Source organism: Canis lupus, chromosome 3 (assembly GCF_003254725.2).
Source record: "Canis lupus dingo isolate Sandy chromosome 3, ASM325472v2, whole genome shotgun sequence".
In the NCBI taxonomy this organism is placed as follows: domain Eukaryota; kingdom Metazoa; phylum Chordata; class Mammalia; order Carnivora; family Canidae; genus Canis; species Canis lupus.
The window spans coordinates 69,814,187-69,829,471 of NC_064245.1; the positions used below are offsets into that span (position 1 = coordinate 69,814,187).

The window sequence follows — 15,285 nt, forward strand, 5'->3', positions numbered from 1 at the left end:
ACCACCAGCATTTTGCCGACTGGGTTTTAACAAACTACATACAGAAAATCCCAGCCTTAGATTTCTATCCAAACAGTAGATCTACACTCTGCAATAAAAGATGGGGTTTGGGGTGGGGGTGGGGGATGGAGGGAGGATAGGTGTTTTCTTGCAGACTCTAGCCAGATATCAAGTTTGTGGGCTCTGTCCCAGACCCCTCCAGTGGGTCAGAACCAATGCTCTTGTTACCGGGTTCTTGTCTCACTGAGTCAAAGAATGACTCTCATGGACACAAAAAGGGTGAAGTAAAGTGAAAGTTTATTAAGTGGAGGTGAGAACAGAAAGAAAAAGCTCTCTAGAGAGAGGGGTCCCGAGTGAGTTGCCACTGCGGGCTTTTATGGTCAGGGTTTTATAGAAAACTGACCAGAGAACTTACATCTTCTTGACATGACCACTGATAGCAGCATGATTACTTCTTTGAATATCTCATCTCTGAGGCTTAAGACAAACGAGGTGGTCTGGTTCTGTCTCCTTATCTCTGGTTTCCTTATACCTCAGACATTTCTGGGGATTTTGGGGGAGCTGGATCACTTAGCCCCTTACCTATCTTCCACTACCTAGCCCTGCCGGTTCCTTACTCACTCTCATCCCAACTTCTAGGGTTTGCAACCTCAACTCTGCACGGGACCCCCCCATGTCACTGACTGACATGACTACCTGACTCTGACCTGTCTGACCTTGTTCCTGACTTGTCATGAAACTCTCACGTGTGTGTGCCCAGAGTGGGCTTGATTCTGCTCATTGATCATGCCCGCCTTTCCCCATTCCTGATCCTGAATCTACTTGGTCTTTCATTCCTTTTCAATTACCATCAATGGAATGAGTGCCTACTGTGTCCCAGGCACTGTAACAGGTGTCTTGTAAGCATTATTCCTATTAGCCACAACCCTACAGAACAGAGAGCGTTCCCACTTCACAGTTGGGAGAAAGATTACTACTCAAGGTCTGGTAATGGCAGGTGCAGGGTGGGATCCAAGCCAGAGCCAAGTGGTAACTGAATACCCCATCATCAGCTGAAGCCCCTTCTGAGGGGGTGGGGTGAAGATCAACACCAGGCCTGTGATATTTGGGTTTCATATGAACGTATTTGCATTTGTAGGCGCAAATACTGTCTTCCCGAGGTCTTTGAAGAGCAGAGCAGACTTCTCTAAGAAGGAGCCCTATTCCTCTAGTTAACTTGAAGTGTTAATAGCTGAAAACAAACTTTCCAAAATCTGTAGTAACAAAACCCACAAGAGTTATAAAAATACTTTATTTAAATGTCAAGGAAAAAATTACACATACTTAAAAATGATTAAAAGTGCTTATGTTAAACAAATGCTAGAAACCCAATAATTTACACGTGATAAAATCTAAAGTGACAGGAATACACAAAATGCTTTCAATTGGTCCTCTCACCTAACAAAACTATTATAAAAATGAGATCTATATTAATTGCTGAAGCTGGGTTAAAGGCACAGGACATGATCATTCCTTTATATACACCCAATGATCATATACAACCAAAGAGTGAACATTTTATCTGCAATTTGGGGAGGACATCATGTATCTATAATGAAACTCAGCCAAAATGTTTACACCACTGCTTGCTCCAACGATTCAAACTGATCAACAATGCAAACTAATTACTTCTGTTTTAAACAGAATTTGAATTTGATTCAATTACTTGAGTTTAAGGAAAGGCAAATGAACTTGAATTTATTCTGATTTCAACCACACTGCAAAGTTTACTTTTTCCAAGGAAACCACTCACTTCCTAGATAGACACACTTTAGCGTTTCCATTAAGTCTGTGATGCTTCCAGCAGCCTGAAGGTCTAAACCTGAAAGAAAATCAACAGTGACATCCTAAGTGAGACATTCTACCTTCTGCTGCTGGATTTACTGTTAAAAAGCACAGTTTAGCCCACAGGCCTACAACAACTCTGGCTCTCCATTACCAGATGTAAATTCACATCAGCAGTACATCAAAAACTCATGAACATGTGTAAGAAGTCAAAACTGAACGACCAAAAATGTAATGACTTCAGGGGGAAGGGGAGAGGCAGGACACGTGGTAGGAATAGGTGACTTCTTGTGACGACAGACTTGAACTGGGAGAAAGGGCTAGTGCGACGCCGAGGGCCCCAGACATACCACAGTGTGTGCAGGGGACTCTCCCCACAGTGCGGTCAGGGACATGCCAGTGACCCCCTGCAGCCTGGCAGCAATGAGTTTATGTCTGTTTCTCCTCTATATGGGCACAGTGACTCTCCTTTAAAACTCCAGAGGGAGCACATGCTAACAGCTAACAAGCTGAAGTCAGTTTTCTAGCACCCCAACTATTTATTTTCTAGCACCCTAAGTATATTAGCGTCTACTTCTTTGGGCCTGTTTTCAGGCCTGTAAACTAAGTATGAAATAGATTTCCTCCAAGCCCTGAAGTAAGTGACATGAAAGTAGTGGCTGTCTTGGTCCTTTTTGCCATGTCCCCAGCACCTAGAGGGAGAGCTCTCAACACGTATTTATGTGACAAATGAGTCATGTGACACTCAGGAAACAGACCCTACTGTGAAAGGCAGGGGTCCAGGGGGGGCAGTTGTCTGCGGGGAAGAAGAAATTCTGTAAGTAATACAAAAGGAAAAGGTTGATGTGTCATCTGTTACGAGGCAGCCAGAGTAGGTTAGAGTGCCTGTTCTCTCTATGCTCCCATTCCATCAGAGCAATCTAGCCTGTCACCATGTATGTATTAGGTGAGGGAGGCTGACTTCAGGAAAAAATGATCTACTGTGTGAACTTCTCTGTTCTGGAAGGTGCGAACCCTGTCTCAATGACGTCTCTGAATGGCGGGTGCCTTGCCTAAGAAGCAGGCATAGAGAAAGAATTTATGCAAAAGGGAAGGGGTCGCAATCCCTTTTGTCTGAGTTCAGTGAATGAATAGTCGACAAGTTGGCCTGCACCTGAAAATTGTCATAGAAGATGCTGTTCCAATGCGTTCAATATGAGACATGCCATTCCAGAGCTCCTACCTTTAGAAATCATCCAAGGAGTGAGATGAGCATCACAACCCCCATGAACTGTGTGAACAACAGCAACGGTGTGAGGAAGGACCACACGTGCCACAAAGCAACGTTGAAGCTGAAAAGGACAAAGCACACATGGTGGGCAACTCCAGCTACAATCTATACACATATCCTGCTGTGGAGTCTAGATTTAGAGAACCCACTGTTGACTCGGTTTGGGGAAGTTCACTTAACCAGCAACTTTATACGTATGACACGTTTCTCAGAGATGTGATTTAGCCGACACTGGAAATATCACAAACTCTTCCAAAAGCACTGGGAGCTGGAGTGGGTAGAGGTCCTCCCATGAGAGTGGGCCCAAGAGGAACCCAAGTGTCTAAAAGTCAGCATCTGATAGAGCAGGAATTATAATGGCTACAGCCTGCTTTTACGATCCACAAGCCATCAAACGATCATGGTCAAGACAGTTTCAAATATTTTTTTATTAGAAAAATAAAGCATCTGCCTTTGGTTCAGGTCATGATCTCAGAGTCCCGGGATCGAGCCCCCACATCGGGCTCCCACCTCAATGGGGAGTCTGCTTTCCCCTCTCCCTCTGCCTTTTCCCCCCCATTCATGTTTGCTCTCTCTCTCTCGGCTCACCCTCTCTCTCAAATAAATAAATAAGATCTTAAAAAAAAAGAAAAACAGAACGAAAAAAAGTAATCACTTATAAGTTGCTATTAAATTTCCTATTGAGAAAAACACTATTCCGGTCACCTAGGTAAAAATAAGATAGCTTCTAAGTGCAAATGATTTTTTTATGGACTGAATTTCTAAGAGCAGAAGTTAATTAGAAAAAACTATAGTCAATTAAATCAAGGTTTTATTATGTAACAGTTTGATAAGCAGGACTTTAAACAACTATAATCCTACTATTCTAAAAACTAACATATTTGGGGTGATCTTGCTCTTACAATGTAAAACAGAACACCTGGCCACCCACGCCACTGAAGGGTAACATCCACATCACAAGGTAATACATGTCAATTACCCTTAAACTTCAACTACAGAAAATTCATCATAAAAAACATGCATTTAAACTGAGTATGTACAAAAGTATATGGTTTTTCCAAAATCAAAATTCAATTAGCATAGAAAAAGGAAAAAAGCTATAGGAATATAGACAACACATAAAGAATAGTTTTTCTCTCTGGCTGGTAGGATCATGCTGATTTATTTCCTTTGTGTTTTTCTGTAATTAATAGATTTTTCTTCAGAGAACAAGTATACTTCTATACATATTAAAACAAATCAGTATTTTTCATTGAATAAACACCCAGGAGACACGTGTGCACATGCGCACCAGACTCATATTCCAGAATGTTAAAAGCATCATTAAAAACACCACCAAACTGGAAACAGGGATTCGGTGATAGGCCGAGATGCTAACCAGCAATGAGCAGCAGTGATACACAAAGCAGATCTAACGAAGGATGGGGTGAGATAGGATGAGACTGAGGCAGCAGCAAGAACAAAGGTGAGGCTCTGCACACTCTCTATGAAGCATGGTCCCAACTGCAGCTCCACTCATGGCAATGGGTTTTTCTTTCACGATACAGGAAAGACAGCAGCTTTCTACTTGTTTCTAAAGTTTTGAGCATGAGAGTAATAAACAGCACACAAAATGTGTAAACAGCCAAATGTAAATGAATACATAATACATGAATCCATTTCTAGAAAGCTCAAAAAACTAGACAAAACAAAAACAGTATTTAAGAGATGCAAAAAAGGGGCATCTGGGTGGCTCAGTGGTTGAGCATCCGCCTTTGGCTCAGGTTGTGATCCGGGGGTCCTGGGATCAAGTCCCACATCGGGCTTTCCTGCAGGGAGCCTGCTTCTCCCTCTGCCTGTGTCTCTGCCTCTCTCTCTCTCTCTGTCTCTCATGAATAAATAAATAAAATCTTGAAAAAAAAAAAAAAAAAGAAAGAGAGAGATGCAAAAGAAAGCAAATCCCACACAGGTCAGAGCAGTGTCTGTCCCTGGGCAGGAAGGACGGTGCCTGGAGAGGTGGCGGAGAGAGGGGGACATAAAGGGATTCTGGGGCTGGCACTGTTCTCCTTGACCTGGGTGGGCTCTTGCCAATGTTTCTCTTAACTTGTTCAGCTCCACAACTTAGGTTTTTCCACTTTCTGTATGTATTATATTTCACACTGAAAATGACTGAAAAAGCAAAATATCCGAAATACACACAGCGTGTCACCATTTGTATTTTAAATAGTTAAATACATAAAGAACCTACTGGAAAGGAACTCCAAGACCAGCAATGATGGGAGGCCATTTTCTCATTATTCCTTTTCATTGAGTTTTGTACCATATACATCAGTACCCAATCAAAAAACGTTTCATTCCTATTAGTCATTTCAAAGTTAACTTACCAAATTCCAGCCGCAATGAAAGTAGCAGTTGTAACGGGTATCAAGGTGGGATACTTGACATCATAATCTTCAATTCCACAACACCACTCCAGGTAGAGGATGCAGTAACATGCGATCGACAGACTGATAAGCAGCAGGGCACCGCCCACGACAAACCAACTGCAGAGACAAAAGCGACAGGAGGGTTGACAGCACTGAGCAAGTCAGCAAGTGTCTTAAACGTTTTCACTGAGAGCCTAAAAATCAATTTCCACAGCTCCTCAATCCCAGCTTTCAGAAGGCCTCTGTCTAAAGAGAGGTGGAGTGAGACAAGAGGAGGCCAGCAGACACAGCAGAAGAAAGCAGGGCCTTCAACACACGTGTGCTGCACACACTCCAAAACCACCACCCAGAGCACAAGTGCGCTCAAGGCTATGTGTCTTCCTTAATGATACAGGACACGCCGCAGCTTGGTCTCTTTCTGAAGATCTGAATGTGAGAGTAAGAAACAGGTACTGCGAACACCTCCAAGTCAGGGAGGGTTTCTGGGAGTACTGACAATCGATGTGGAAAATGGTTTCTTCAAACTGCCTCTCAGAAGAGATTGCTGAGGGAGACACACCCATTTTGAGAAAGGGCTCCAATCCTCCTCTTGAGGGGCAGTGTCTTTTTTCTCACTTCTAATTCTACCCAAGACCCGAGACTCTGCATGTGAAGGTGGCCTCCTGGGCCCCTGCTGTCAGGGGACAAGGCCAGATTTGGGGAACAAAGCCCTCTCCATCCGCCAACATTCCCAGCCCCCATTATCTTTCCCTTCTCCTTTGGGAGAAGGCCAGTGTTCCATGTGGACAAGATGGGTCACGGGGGCTGGAACAGTCAAGTCACACAGCCGCTGAATACACATCCAACCAATGCAAGATTCCAGATTCCTTGAAGGCATTGAAGGATGCCAAGTTCTGGGATTAATTATGAGAGACAGGAGAGCATGGCAATTAAAGCAGGGCCTTTCACATGTGCCGGTCTGGCTTTGGATCTTAGCTTCAGCATGACTAGCCTTGTGACTCTGGGACAATTCCTTACCCTCACAGTCCTTTGGAAATGTCACCAACACTTACAGAATCACTGTGAGAATCACACAGTTGCTCAGAAAAGCACTTCCCACACAGTTAATGCCCAGGAGCAATAAGTATCATTCCACTGGGGTGATCTATGAAAAAAAAATTTTTCATGATCCTCTTCAAAGAGGCCTTCAAAGACCTCTCTTCTGCCACAGTGTACATTCTCAACAGGGGTGATATTGCCCCCAGAGTGAAGACATAATCTTACTCCTTCTGCGTGTACAAAGCACAGATATTCACACAGTAGATAAGGGAGTGATTAGGAATAACATGGCTTGCAAAGCCTCCTTAGGACATGCTAACAAAGGCTGAGGAACACTGTGCCAGAGTTACAGTGACCTCCTTGCTTGGTCAGAATCCTTCTGTTCATCCGTATTTAAAATCACACAGAATCCTAGTGTGGCCACAGAGTCCAGATTTGGTAGCAGACAGACACAGTTGAAGAACCTGCCTAAACCGAAACAATACTGCAGGTCAGTGGCCCTCAACCCTGGCTGTGTATGAGTCACTGCAACAGTCCCAAAGGAAGCTAACTTGCCCTGGTTTCCCAAATTGTGGCGTGGTGGCTCTGAGGAAGTTGCCTGGGCAACTGCGACGGTAATTTTTGTTGTAGTTTAATCAGCTCTCCAGTCCCTACACACAACCAGCAATTTCCTAAAAATGGAGATTTCCAAAGCATGGTGATGATCCGCTTTAATGTTGACCCGTCTCTCCTGTCTTTGAACACAGTCTTACAACCTTGCATAGATTTAATCTTTTTTTTTTTTTTTAAGTAGGGGTTAGGGGAGCAGAGAGAATCTTAAGCGAGCTCCATGCTCAGCACATAGGCTGATGTGGGACTCGATCTTACGACCCTGAGATCATGACCCGAACCAAAATCAAAACTCCACTGACTGAGTCATCCAGGCGCCCCTAAGCTTGCATAGATTTAAAAACCCTAAAGCCTCGAGCTTCTGAACTTGGGCTAACAGCAGGACAAGTAATAAGAAATCACCTCAGGTATTAGAGAAATAAGCCGTTTGCAGAGAGCAGATTGTGGCCTATACTCCCTCTTGGGTACTGCTCTCATCCCAGGACTGCTCAAACTCCTCACTGCTTACTGAGGCCCTCGGGAAGAATACAGTGCTACTCAAAATCCTCAGCCTTTGAGTGTCTGCTCATGCTTTTCTCTAAGAGGACATTTTTTTCAGGCCAGGCCTGTGACTTCCACTTCCTTCTCTTGCTCCACAGCCCTCCGTCCAGATTCTGAGTCCTGGCTCTGCCACATGACAGCGTGTGCCCCTGGGCACTCCACTTACTCCTGCAGCTGCCCCCAACATCTTTTATTGTAACAAATTATCCCTCAGCTCACCATTTCCTTAAACTAGTGAGAATACTTAATATAAGGAGACAAAGAGGTAAATCCTGTGCATAAACTTACACAGCACATGTCACATGACTGATTTATCAGTCTTGGACTAGAAGAGACAGTGAGAGGCTAGAAATGTGCCTCATTCATTGCTGTCACCACAGCCAAACACATCTCAGACTCTCATGACATATCTGAATAACAAAGAGACAGCTGCCCCTGGTAGTGTGCAAAGTAAACACTCTCTCTTTTCCCAGCCCAGGTTCTAAACCAACTGAGGGACAAGAAGGAATTAGGCTAATGAGGTCAACTGTCAGCTTTTTTCACAGATGGGAGCACAAGAAGGTAGCTCTGGTGACCAGACATACTTGCCAGGCTCCAAGTTGTCAGGAATACCTAGAGACCCTCTCATCTGGGGGCTGCTCCCATAAATGATGGCAGAGAAAAGCAGACAGGAATCTGTGCTTCCAATGGGCAACTGGCTCCCAAGAGAAAGAAGGAGCTGAGCGACATGTGCCTGGTTCTTCATCCTGGACTCGGTCAGGGAAGGAGCAAGGAGGGCAAAGGGCAGGATAATAGGAGTGTTTGAGGAAAGCTCCAGCTCATGGGAATGAGGAAAGAGAGGCCCAAGCTTTTTCCCTCCAACAGTTTAAATAAAGTCCCATATGCTTCCTTTCTCCTAACTGCATGCTTCGTGCACCTCCTGACTCTCTCGCCAGTGGTCACTGCTCTTCCTGAAGGCTTCTGAAGAGAAGATAACACGGAATCAGAGAGTTCTAGCTACACCTTTCTAGCCCGGCTGCTCTTTGCAAACAACTGTGTTCATACCCTATGCAAACCACCACCCCTCCCTATGCCTGCTCCACTGCTCACCAACCTCTCTCCTTTTTTCTGTTATGGGGCAGGGGCTCCAGAACACTCTCCAATGTTCAGTGAGGACTCAGGTCTGATTCACAACCTTGTCTCCCATGTCAGCTCCTGAGATTATATCAAGAGATCCCTATCCTCTTGAATGAGACGATTTGACATCCAGCCTCAGCTCCCAACTCCCCCCTCAAGTGACGTCAACTCTAATTCAATCACTCCCCTTACCTTGTTAGCTGTAACTGCTCTCTGAAAACAACCTCTGACCTGGTTCTCACCCACCATGGTCCTCACGCCCTCCTCCCAGTGCTCCTGCACTTTATCTTCAGAGAGACCTCAGCAGAATCTTTCTTCTTCCACCTTTTACAAATGGATTAGATTCTTCTTAAATTCACTACGTCTGCCGTCTTACAACATACATGTGCTGAAAGGCATGCTGAAATACTTTCCAGGCCCATCTGTTCTGCTGTTCATGTCCAAAGCACACACTCTCTTCTTCAACCTTTGTATCACTAGCACATCCAACATGGCACCTGGCAGGAAGTAAGAGCTTTCTAGGCATTTGTAGAATTCAATTGACAAAACAGAACATGAAAAATAAGATGGTGATGCTTAATTTTACAAAGCTAAGCAATAAAGTTTTCTCACCTGCTAGTGTGAAAGTTTTCTTTAATGGTTTTAAAGAAGTCAACATAGTAGGTCACAACGATGGATGCCAAAATCCAGAATCCAGAATGGATATTAAGTCTTGGAAGAGGTTTCTCCTTTTTCTCAACAGCTGTAGAGGCTTCTGCAAATAAGAGAGATTTCAACTTATCAAGTCACCATAGATTTATGAGGAAAAAGAACATCTATTTTCAGCCAGATAAATTAATTTCCTGGAGCTCTCCAAAAACCAGATTCTTTCCAATTAGAGTACCACTTTCTTCCGTACAACCACCAAAATAGGTTTATAAATGCAGAATTAGTAGGATCCTGCTATAAAACATGTTCAATATAGGCAACTTTTCCCCCCTAAACATATTTTAAAATCAAATTCATAATTATTATCATCTTTTGGAAAGAATGACACCATCTGGCAGTGTAGGAATTTTAGTTTTTATGTTTCATATATCGCCTAGGAGAGCAATTAGTCTTGTTAATTAAGAAAAATGCGGACAGCAGACATTACAGCACAAGATGGACTTGTAATTACCCCCAAAATACTACTTTTAACTATGTAGTTCAATTATTGCAAACAAACACAACCTTTTGCAGCAGCTCAAAAGTGGCAAGGGCACAGTGGAGGTCTAGTCTCAGCACAGTACTGTCTAGACAGGTAATGGACAAATCAAATTTCTTCCATATGAGACCTAATCTGAAAGATAAGGTGGCTGGGGTTGGGTCTAATGCGTCATTTCTAATAAGTTCCCCAGATGAGTGACATGCCCATGCCCGCTCTCTCAGTTCTTGTGAGAATCACTGGGATACATCTGAGGTCCCCAGCCTTTAGCAAACTATCAGAGTCCCCAGGAGACCTGTTTATAATGCAAATTCTGGGACAGAGCCTGAAATGAATAAACAAGCATGCCTGGGCATGATGTTTTCTGTTTATTTTTAAAAGGGTAATAGGGATCCATGGGTGGCTCAGCGGTTTAGCGCCACCTTCAGCCCAGGGCGTGATCCTGGAGACCCGGGATTGAGTCCCATGTCCGGCTCCCTGCATGGAGCCTGCTTCTCCCTCTGCCTGTGTCTCTGCCTCTCTCTCTGTGTCTATCATGAATATATAAATAAAAAAATATTTTAAAAAAAATAAGGGTAATAGGGATCCCTGGGTGGCTCAGCGGGTTTGGCGCCTGCCTTCAGCCTGGGGCCTGATCCTAGAGTCCCAGGGTCAGGTCCATGTCGGGCTCCCTGCATGGAGCCTGCTTCTCCCTCTGCCTGTGTCTCTGCCTCTCTTTCTCTCTCTGTCTCTTATGAATAAATAAAAACATCTTAAAAAAAATAAAAGGGTAAAAAAAAATAAAAGGGTAATAAATGCACATAACTTACAGCACACAGAACAGAAAGATCTAAAATGAAATCTTTTCCTATCCCTGACCCTCATTTCTCAACCCAAAAGCAATGACCCATCAGCTTCTACGAATCCTTCCATATCCTCTGCATTTACAGCTGAACAGACCTCACACGTCCCTGGGTTCGTACCCAAGGGGTGGCATACCATCCTTGGTTCTGCGCCGCCCTCTGAAAACCACCCACGGCGGTACAAAGAAGTCCGCCTGCTGCGCCGCGTGTGAATCATCCCAACGTACCGAGCCCGCTCTCTGCTGACGGGCAACGAGATGTTTTCAGTCGTTCGCTGTTACAAGCAACGCTGAGGTTAAACACTTTGCACATATGTCCTCAGGTTTTGGTAAGAGTAGGATTCTTTGGTAGATTCTTATAAATGCAATCAGACGGCTGGTTTTTTGTTTTTGTTTTTAATTTTAACGGCTATTACCAAACAGGTGTTAAACCAGCTGTCCTGGGAATCCCGGAGCGCAGCTGAGATGAAGATGCGCAGGGCTAAGAGATCACCAGGGATCTCTCAGGGAGCTAAACACCCGACTTGCAAAACTACTTGGCAAGCCTTGGAAAACCAACCCCGGTCCCTCCAGCCAGGGCAGGGCTGCGGGAGGCCCGCGGGGCCGGCCATTTCCGGGCGCCTCGACTCCGGCCCCCCTCGGCCGCGCCCGGGGGAGCGCCTCACCCGGCCTGGCGTAGCCCTCGCGGTCCTGCGGGGCCTCGGTGTCCGGCGGGAACAGGTACCGCCGCCGGAGCTGCTCCCGGGCCCGTGAAGCATCCATCTTGGCGCCGCCCAGAAGCGCGGCGGAAGTGACGCGAGCACCGGAACTTCACCGTCACTTCCGCCCTCGGATTCCCAGATGGTCGGTGTCGGCTACGGTGAGAGGGTGGGGGTTCTGCCGTCTTCGTGTTGGGGAGACTGTAGGATGAGGTTGGCTTAGCCACCTGTGCGTTCGAGTGCGCGGTTCGAGTACGCAGACATGATTTGAGTTTCAAGATACTAATCCTGCCCGGGCTGCGCGGACGCCGAGTCGATTCCGACCTACGGAAGCTCAGAAGGACCAAGCTTACGGATGCCCCCTAACGTGTGCCGGGCAGGGATGCGCGGCTCCGCGACCCCGGGGTCGCCGGCCTCCTCTGACTCCCCTGTGCCCAAAGCATCTGGGCCCCGGCCTCTCCCCTCGTCCTCCTCCTCTGCAGGAGACGCCCGGCCAGACTGGAAAGGCCCGCAGGCAGCCCCAGGAGGAGGAAAGCCCCGCCGGCCGGGCCCAGGTGCCTGCAGCCCCCTGAGTCTCAGGCTTGGCCCCTTCGACCTGGAGGGGCTTGGGCAGGAGATAAACCTCGCTGGGCCGATGTCGTCTTCGGCACCTCGGGGGGGGGGGGGGGGCGGGGATACCTGCTACACCTTGGATCTGTTGTGGGATTTAAGGGGGGAGCACCCGTGTGTGTTCCAGGTCAGCCCCCTCCCTCTGACTCGTGACAAATTGCCCCCGCTGGGGACGTGGGAGCCAAAGTTGCACTTGGCCAGAGAACTGCTGATCCCCATCACTCACGGCTCAGCAACTGAAAAAGACTGTCACTAATTTACAAGCTTTTCTCCATCAGTAGTCCTGCTAATTGCTCTCCTACCCCACCCGCCCTGCGCATCACGTGTAGAGAAATGTGCCTAACCACCGAAACGTTTACTGAACACCTACTATTTGCTGGAAACTGTTAGACACCGCGCTCAACAATGGAGATAAAGATGAAGAAGACATGGTGTTGCCCTTGAGGAGCTCCTGGACAGAAGATAACCTCAGAGACCTGCTACAGCATAGTTCAGTGTTTATAAATGTAGGCAGTGTTTATAAATTTAGAGTCGTGTGTCACCACGACCACCACCATTCAGTCACCATTTTCTGAGCAGCTTTATCTGTTAAAGTGCTGAGGACAGAGGTGAGTTAGAATCTAGTGCAGGAGTCCATTTCAGTACAAGGCCATAATAGAAATACTGTATTGGGGTGATGGGGTCACCAAATAAAGGACAATGTGCAGTGCTGCGAGTGTGGGTGGCAGGGAGAGCAGTGTGAGATGGATTTAATACAGGGGTGGATAGCCCAGAAAGCCTCCACCCAGGAAGTAAAATTTGAACTAGTAGGCACTCTGGTATCTTCTAGAGGTCATGAGTATTTGCAGAAGAAATGTCATAAATATTCAAGAGAAGAACGTCCAGTTTCTGCTGGTTCTTTCATTTCTTCAGCCTTTCTAGCAGACCCGTAGGAGCAAAGGATTTAACAGCTGGGCAGATCGTATGGCCTTTCTACACAATACCTCCTTTTTTGTTTGTTTTTGTTTTTTTCTTTTTCTTTTCAGACTCCGCCATAACCGGGGTTCATCAATTCAAAGCCAACTGAGGTCTCAGCCCTCCCCTCTTCTCTCTCTTGTACAGGTTTAGAAGCCTTGTCAACAGGAAGTGAATTCCTCCTATCAAATACAGTGTTCTGTTGATTGTCTCCCTGCAAAAAGGTCAGTGCTGGGGCTCCCTTGTAACTGAATATTCCCCAGAGCATTGCAGGGATTCCAAGGTTTCCATATGTAGCATGTTCAGGTCAGATCCGGTTTCCCCTTTGATGGTTTCAGGGCTTTTGTATTTGGATCTGAAATCCTTTGAGCCTTTTTTCCCCTGATATTTTTAATGGCACCACTCGCACACCATATTGATGATACTTAAAAGCAGGTTGGGAAAAGTCCAGAATTTAATGACCACATCTTCATTGCTGGGGCCAATTAAATAAGTTCTTAACTGTGTGTTCTGTGTACCTTAATAGATACCTGATATCAGATTGCGACCAACCAAGGAATTTCATTTTCAATGTCAGTTACTTAGGGCGGGGGGGGGGGGGGGGGGGGGGGGGAATTGACTATGACCTTTGCTGGCTCTTCTTAGTAACAGGGTTATGTCAAAGGTGTTTATAGATTTTTGAATCCTGGCTCCTTTGTGTTGGGACCTTGGGCATGTTATTTCATTGTTCTAAGTATCAGTTTCCTTATCTATTAGACAGAAGGTACCAGAGTGAAGATAAATATGTACCAATCACTTAGCCTAGTGCCTGGCATGTCCTATGCATTCAAACAGGTAGTTACTATTCACTACTACTTAGCTTTTTCCAGATCCTGCTCACCTCCTGATCAGTTATTTATTCCCTTCTGCTTGGGCTCCAGAAAAGATTCTTGTGATTTCCCTTTGCTTGCGCTCTCCTACCTGATTGTGGGTAACAACCATATCTTAGTAGCTCCCCAATGCCTTGCAAACACCTGGCACATAGCAGGAATTCCATTACCCGGTTTTCACCTTGACCCTTGACCATCATTAACTGGGTCACTGTGGACACACAGTGTCCGCATTGTCTGCTCTCTGGTAGTTCTGCAGAGGTCTCATGAGGGTGACCCTGTCCTAGGGGAAGACACTGGCCCCAAACCGACCTGGCAGTCCTGGGGACTTGGGCCGGGGCTCTTGGGGAAGACATCCTTTGTTGGTATGGTCAGTGTGGTCTTGGGGCTGTAAGGTCAGCATGGTCTTGGGGCTGCAACCATGCACACTCAATGGAGGAAGCCTACCTAGGACGGAAGCTCTGAGATGCAAGCCAAGCCAAGAGGTCACATTTGTTGGTAGCATTTCAATTCCTGACTCTAGCCAAGCCCTGGTTAACCTAGTTAAGAACGTCAGCTCTGGAGCCGGCTACCTGGTTGACTGGCATTACTGATTCTGCAATTACTGGCTGTTTCGACATTGGGCAAGCCACTTAACTGCTCTTCTGCCTTAGTTATCTCACTTGCAAAATGGGTTGAAAATAGCATCTACCTCACAGGATTAGGTAAAGATCAAAAGTATTAATACCCGTAAAGCACTTAGAACAGCATGTGACCCAGTGAAAGCCCTCAATAAGTCTTACCTGCTGTTAATAATACATTGCTGAGATGTCCCCGATTTTTGAGCCAAAAAACCCCCCAAATATCATTTTTTAAAAAACTAATGCCATTGGGATGCCTGGGTGGCTCAGTGGTTGAGCTTATGCCTTTGGCTCAGGGCATGATCCCAGTCCCGGGAACGAGTCCCACATTGGGCTCTCTGCAAGGAGCCTGCTTCTCTCTCTGCCTCTTTCCGTGTGTCTCTCACGAATAAATAAGTGAAATATTAAAAATAAATAAAATAAAAACTAATGCCATGTAATTGGTTTTGTGTTACCTGCAACCCTGAGTCCAGACCAGTGCAACTCTGTTCTCGTGCTGTGGCACATAGTTGCTACTTGGCTCAGCTAGATGGTGAGCATCTCTAGGAATGAATTAAGACATGCAGGGCTCTGAGAAAAGCGTCTGGCCTATGGGAAGTACTCAATAAATGTTAACTTGTGTCACTTGGGATACTGCCCTTCCTTCCGGAAAGAAAGCCAGTTTAAAAAAAAAAAGTCTTAATTATATAAACAATGCAATGAAATA

General features: G+C 45.8%; 1 protein-coding gene and 1 long non-coding RNA gene across 3 annotated transcripts; one reads left to right on the forward strand and one right to left on the reverse strand.

Moving 5' to 3' along the window:
* Positions 1–1,273: 1,273 nt before the first annotated feature.
* On the reverse strand, positions 1,274–11,629 carry TMEM128 (transmembrane protein 128). 2 transcript variants are annotated; one of them, XM_035714293.2, is made up of 5 exons: positions 11,495–11,629; positions 9,415–9,553; positions 5,458–5,616; positions 3,047–3,155; positions 1,274–1,861 (listed from the first exon to the last, which is right to left on the reverse strand). In XM_035714293.2, the coding sequence occupies exons 1-4, from the start codon at positions 11,589–11,591 to the stop codon at positions 3,056–3,058; spliced, it is 495 nt and encodes a 164-aa protein (XP_035570186.1). In that variant the 5' UTR covers positions 11,592–11,629; the 3' UTR covers positions 1,274–1,861; positions 3,047–3,055. The 2 variants fall into 2 exon arrangements, with proteins under 2 accessions (XP_035570186.1, XP_025293843.1); XM_025438058.3 differs by having other exon boundaries at positions 9,415–9,556; positions 11,495–11,628.
* Positions 11,630–11,870: 241 nt separating this feature from the next.
* On the forward strand, positions 11,871–15,208 carry LOC125754889 (uncharacterized). The gene is made up of 2 exons (XR_007409935.1): positions 11,871–12,744; positions 13,238–15,208. It is a non-coding gene; the product is annotated as an uncharacterized LOC125754889 (long non-coding RNA).
* Positions 15,209–15,285: the final 77 nt, after the last annotated feature.

What these genes read in the sequence shown, in the direction of transcription:
- TMEM128 (XM_025438058.3), bottom strand. Translation starts at nt 11,591, where the DNA reads ATGGATGCTTCACGGGCCCGGGAGCAGCTCCGGCGGCGGTACCTGTTC. An exon ending in CGAGGGCTACGCCAGGCCGG is followed by an intron (nt 9,557 to 11,494) that starts GTGAGGCGCTCC and finishes TCTTATTTGCAG; the next exon opens with AAGCCTCTACAGCTGTTGAG. An exon ending in GAAAACTTTCACACTAGCAG is followed by an intron (nt 5,617 to 9,414) that starts GTGAGAAAACTT and finishes TTGTCTCTGCAG; the next exon opens with TTGGTTTGTCGTGGGCGGTG.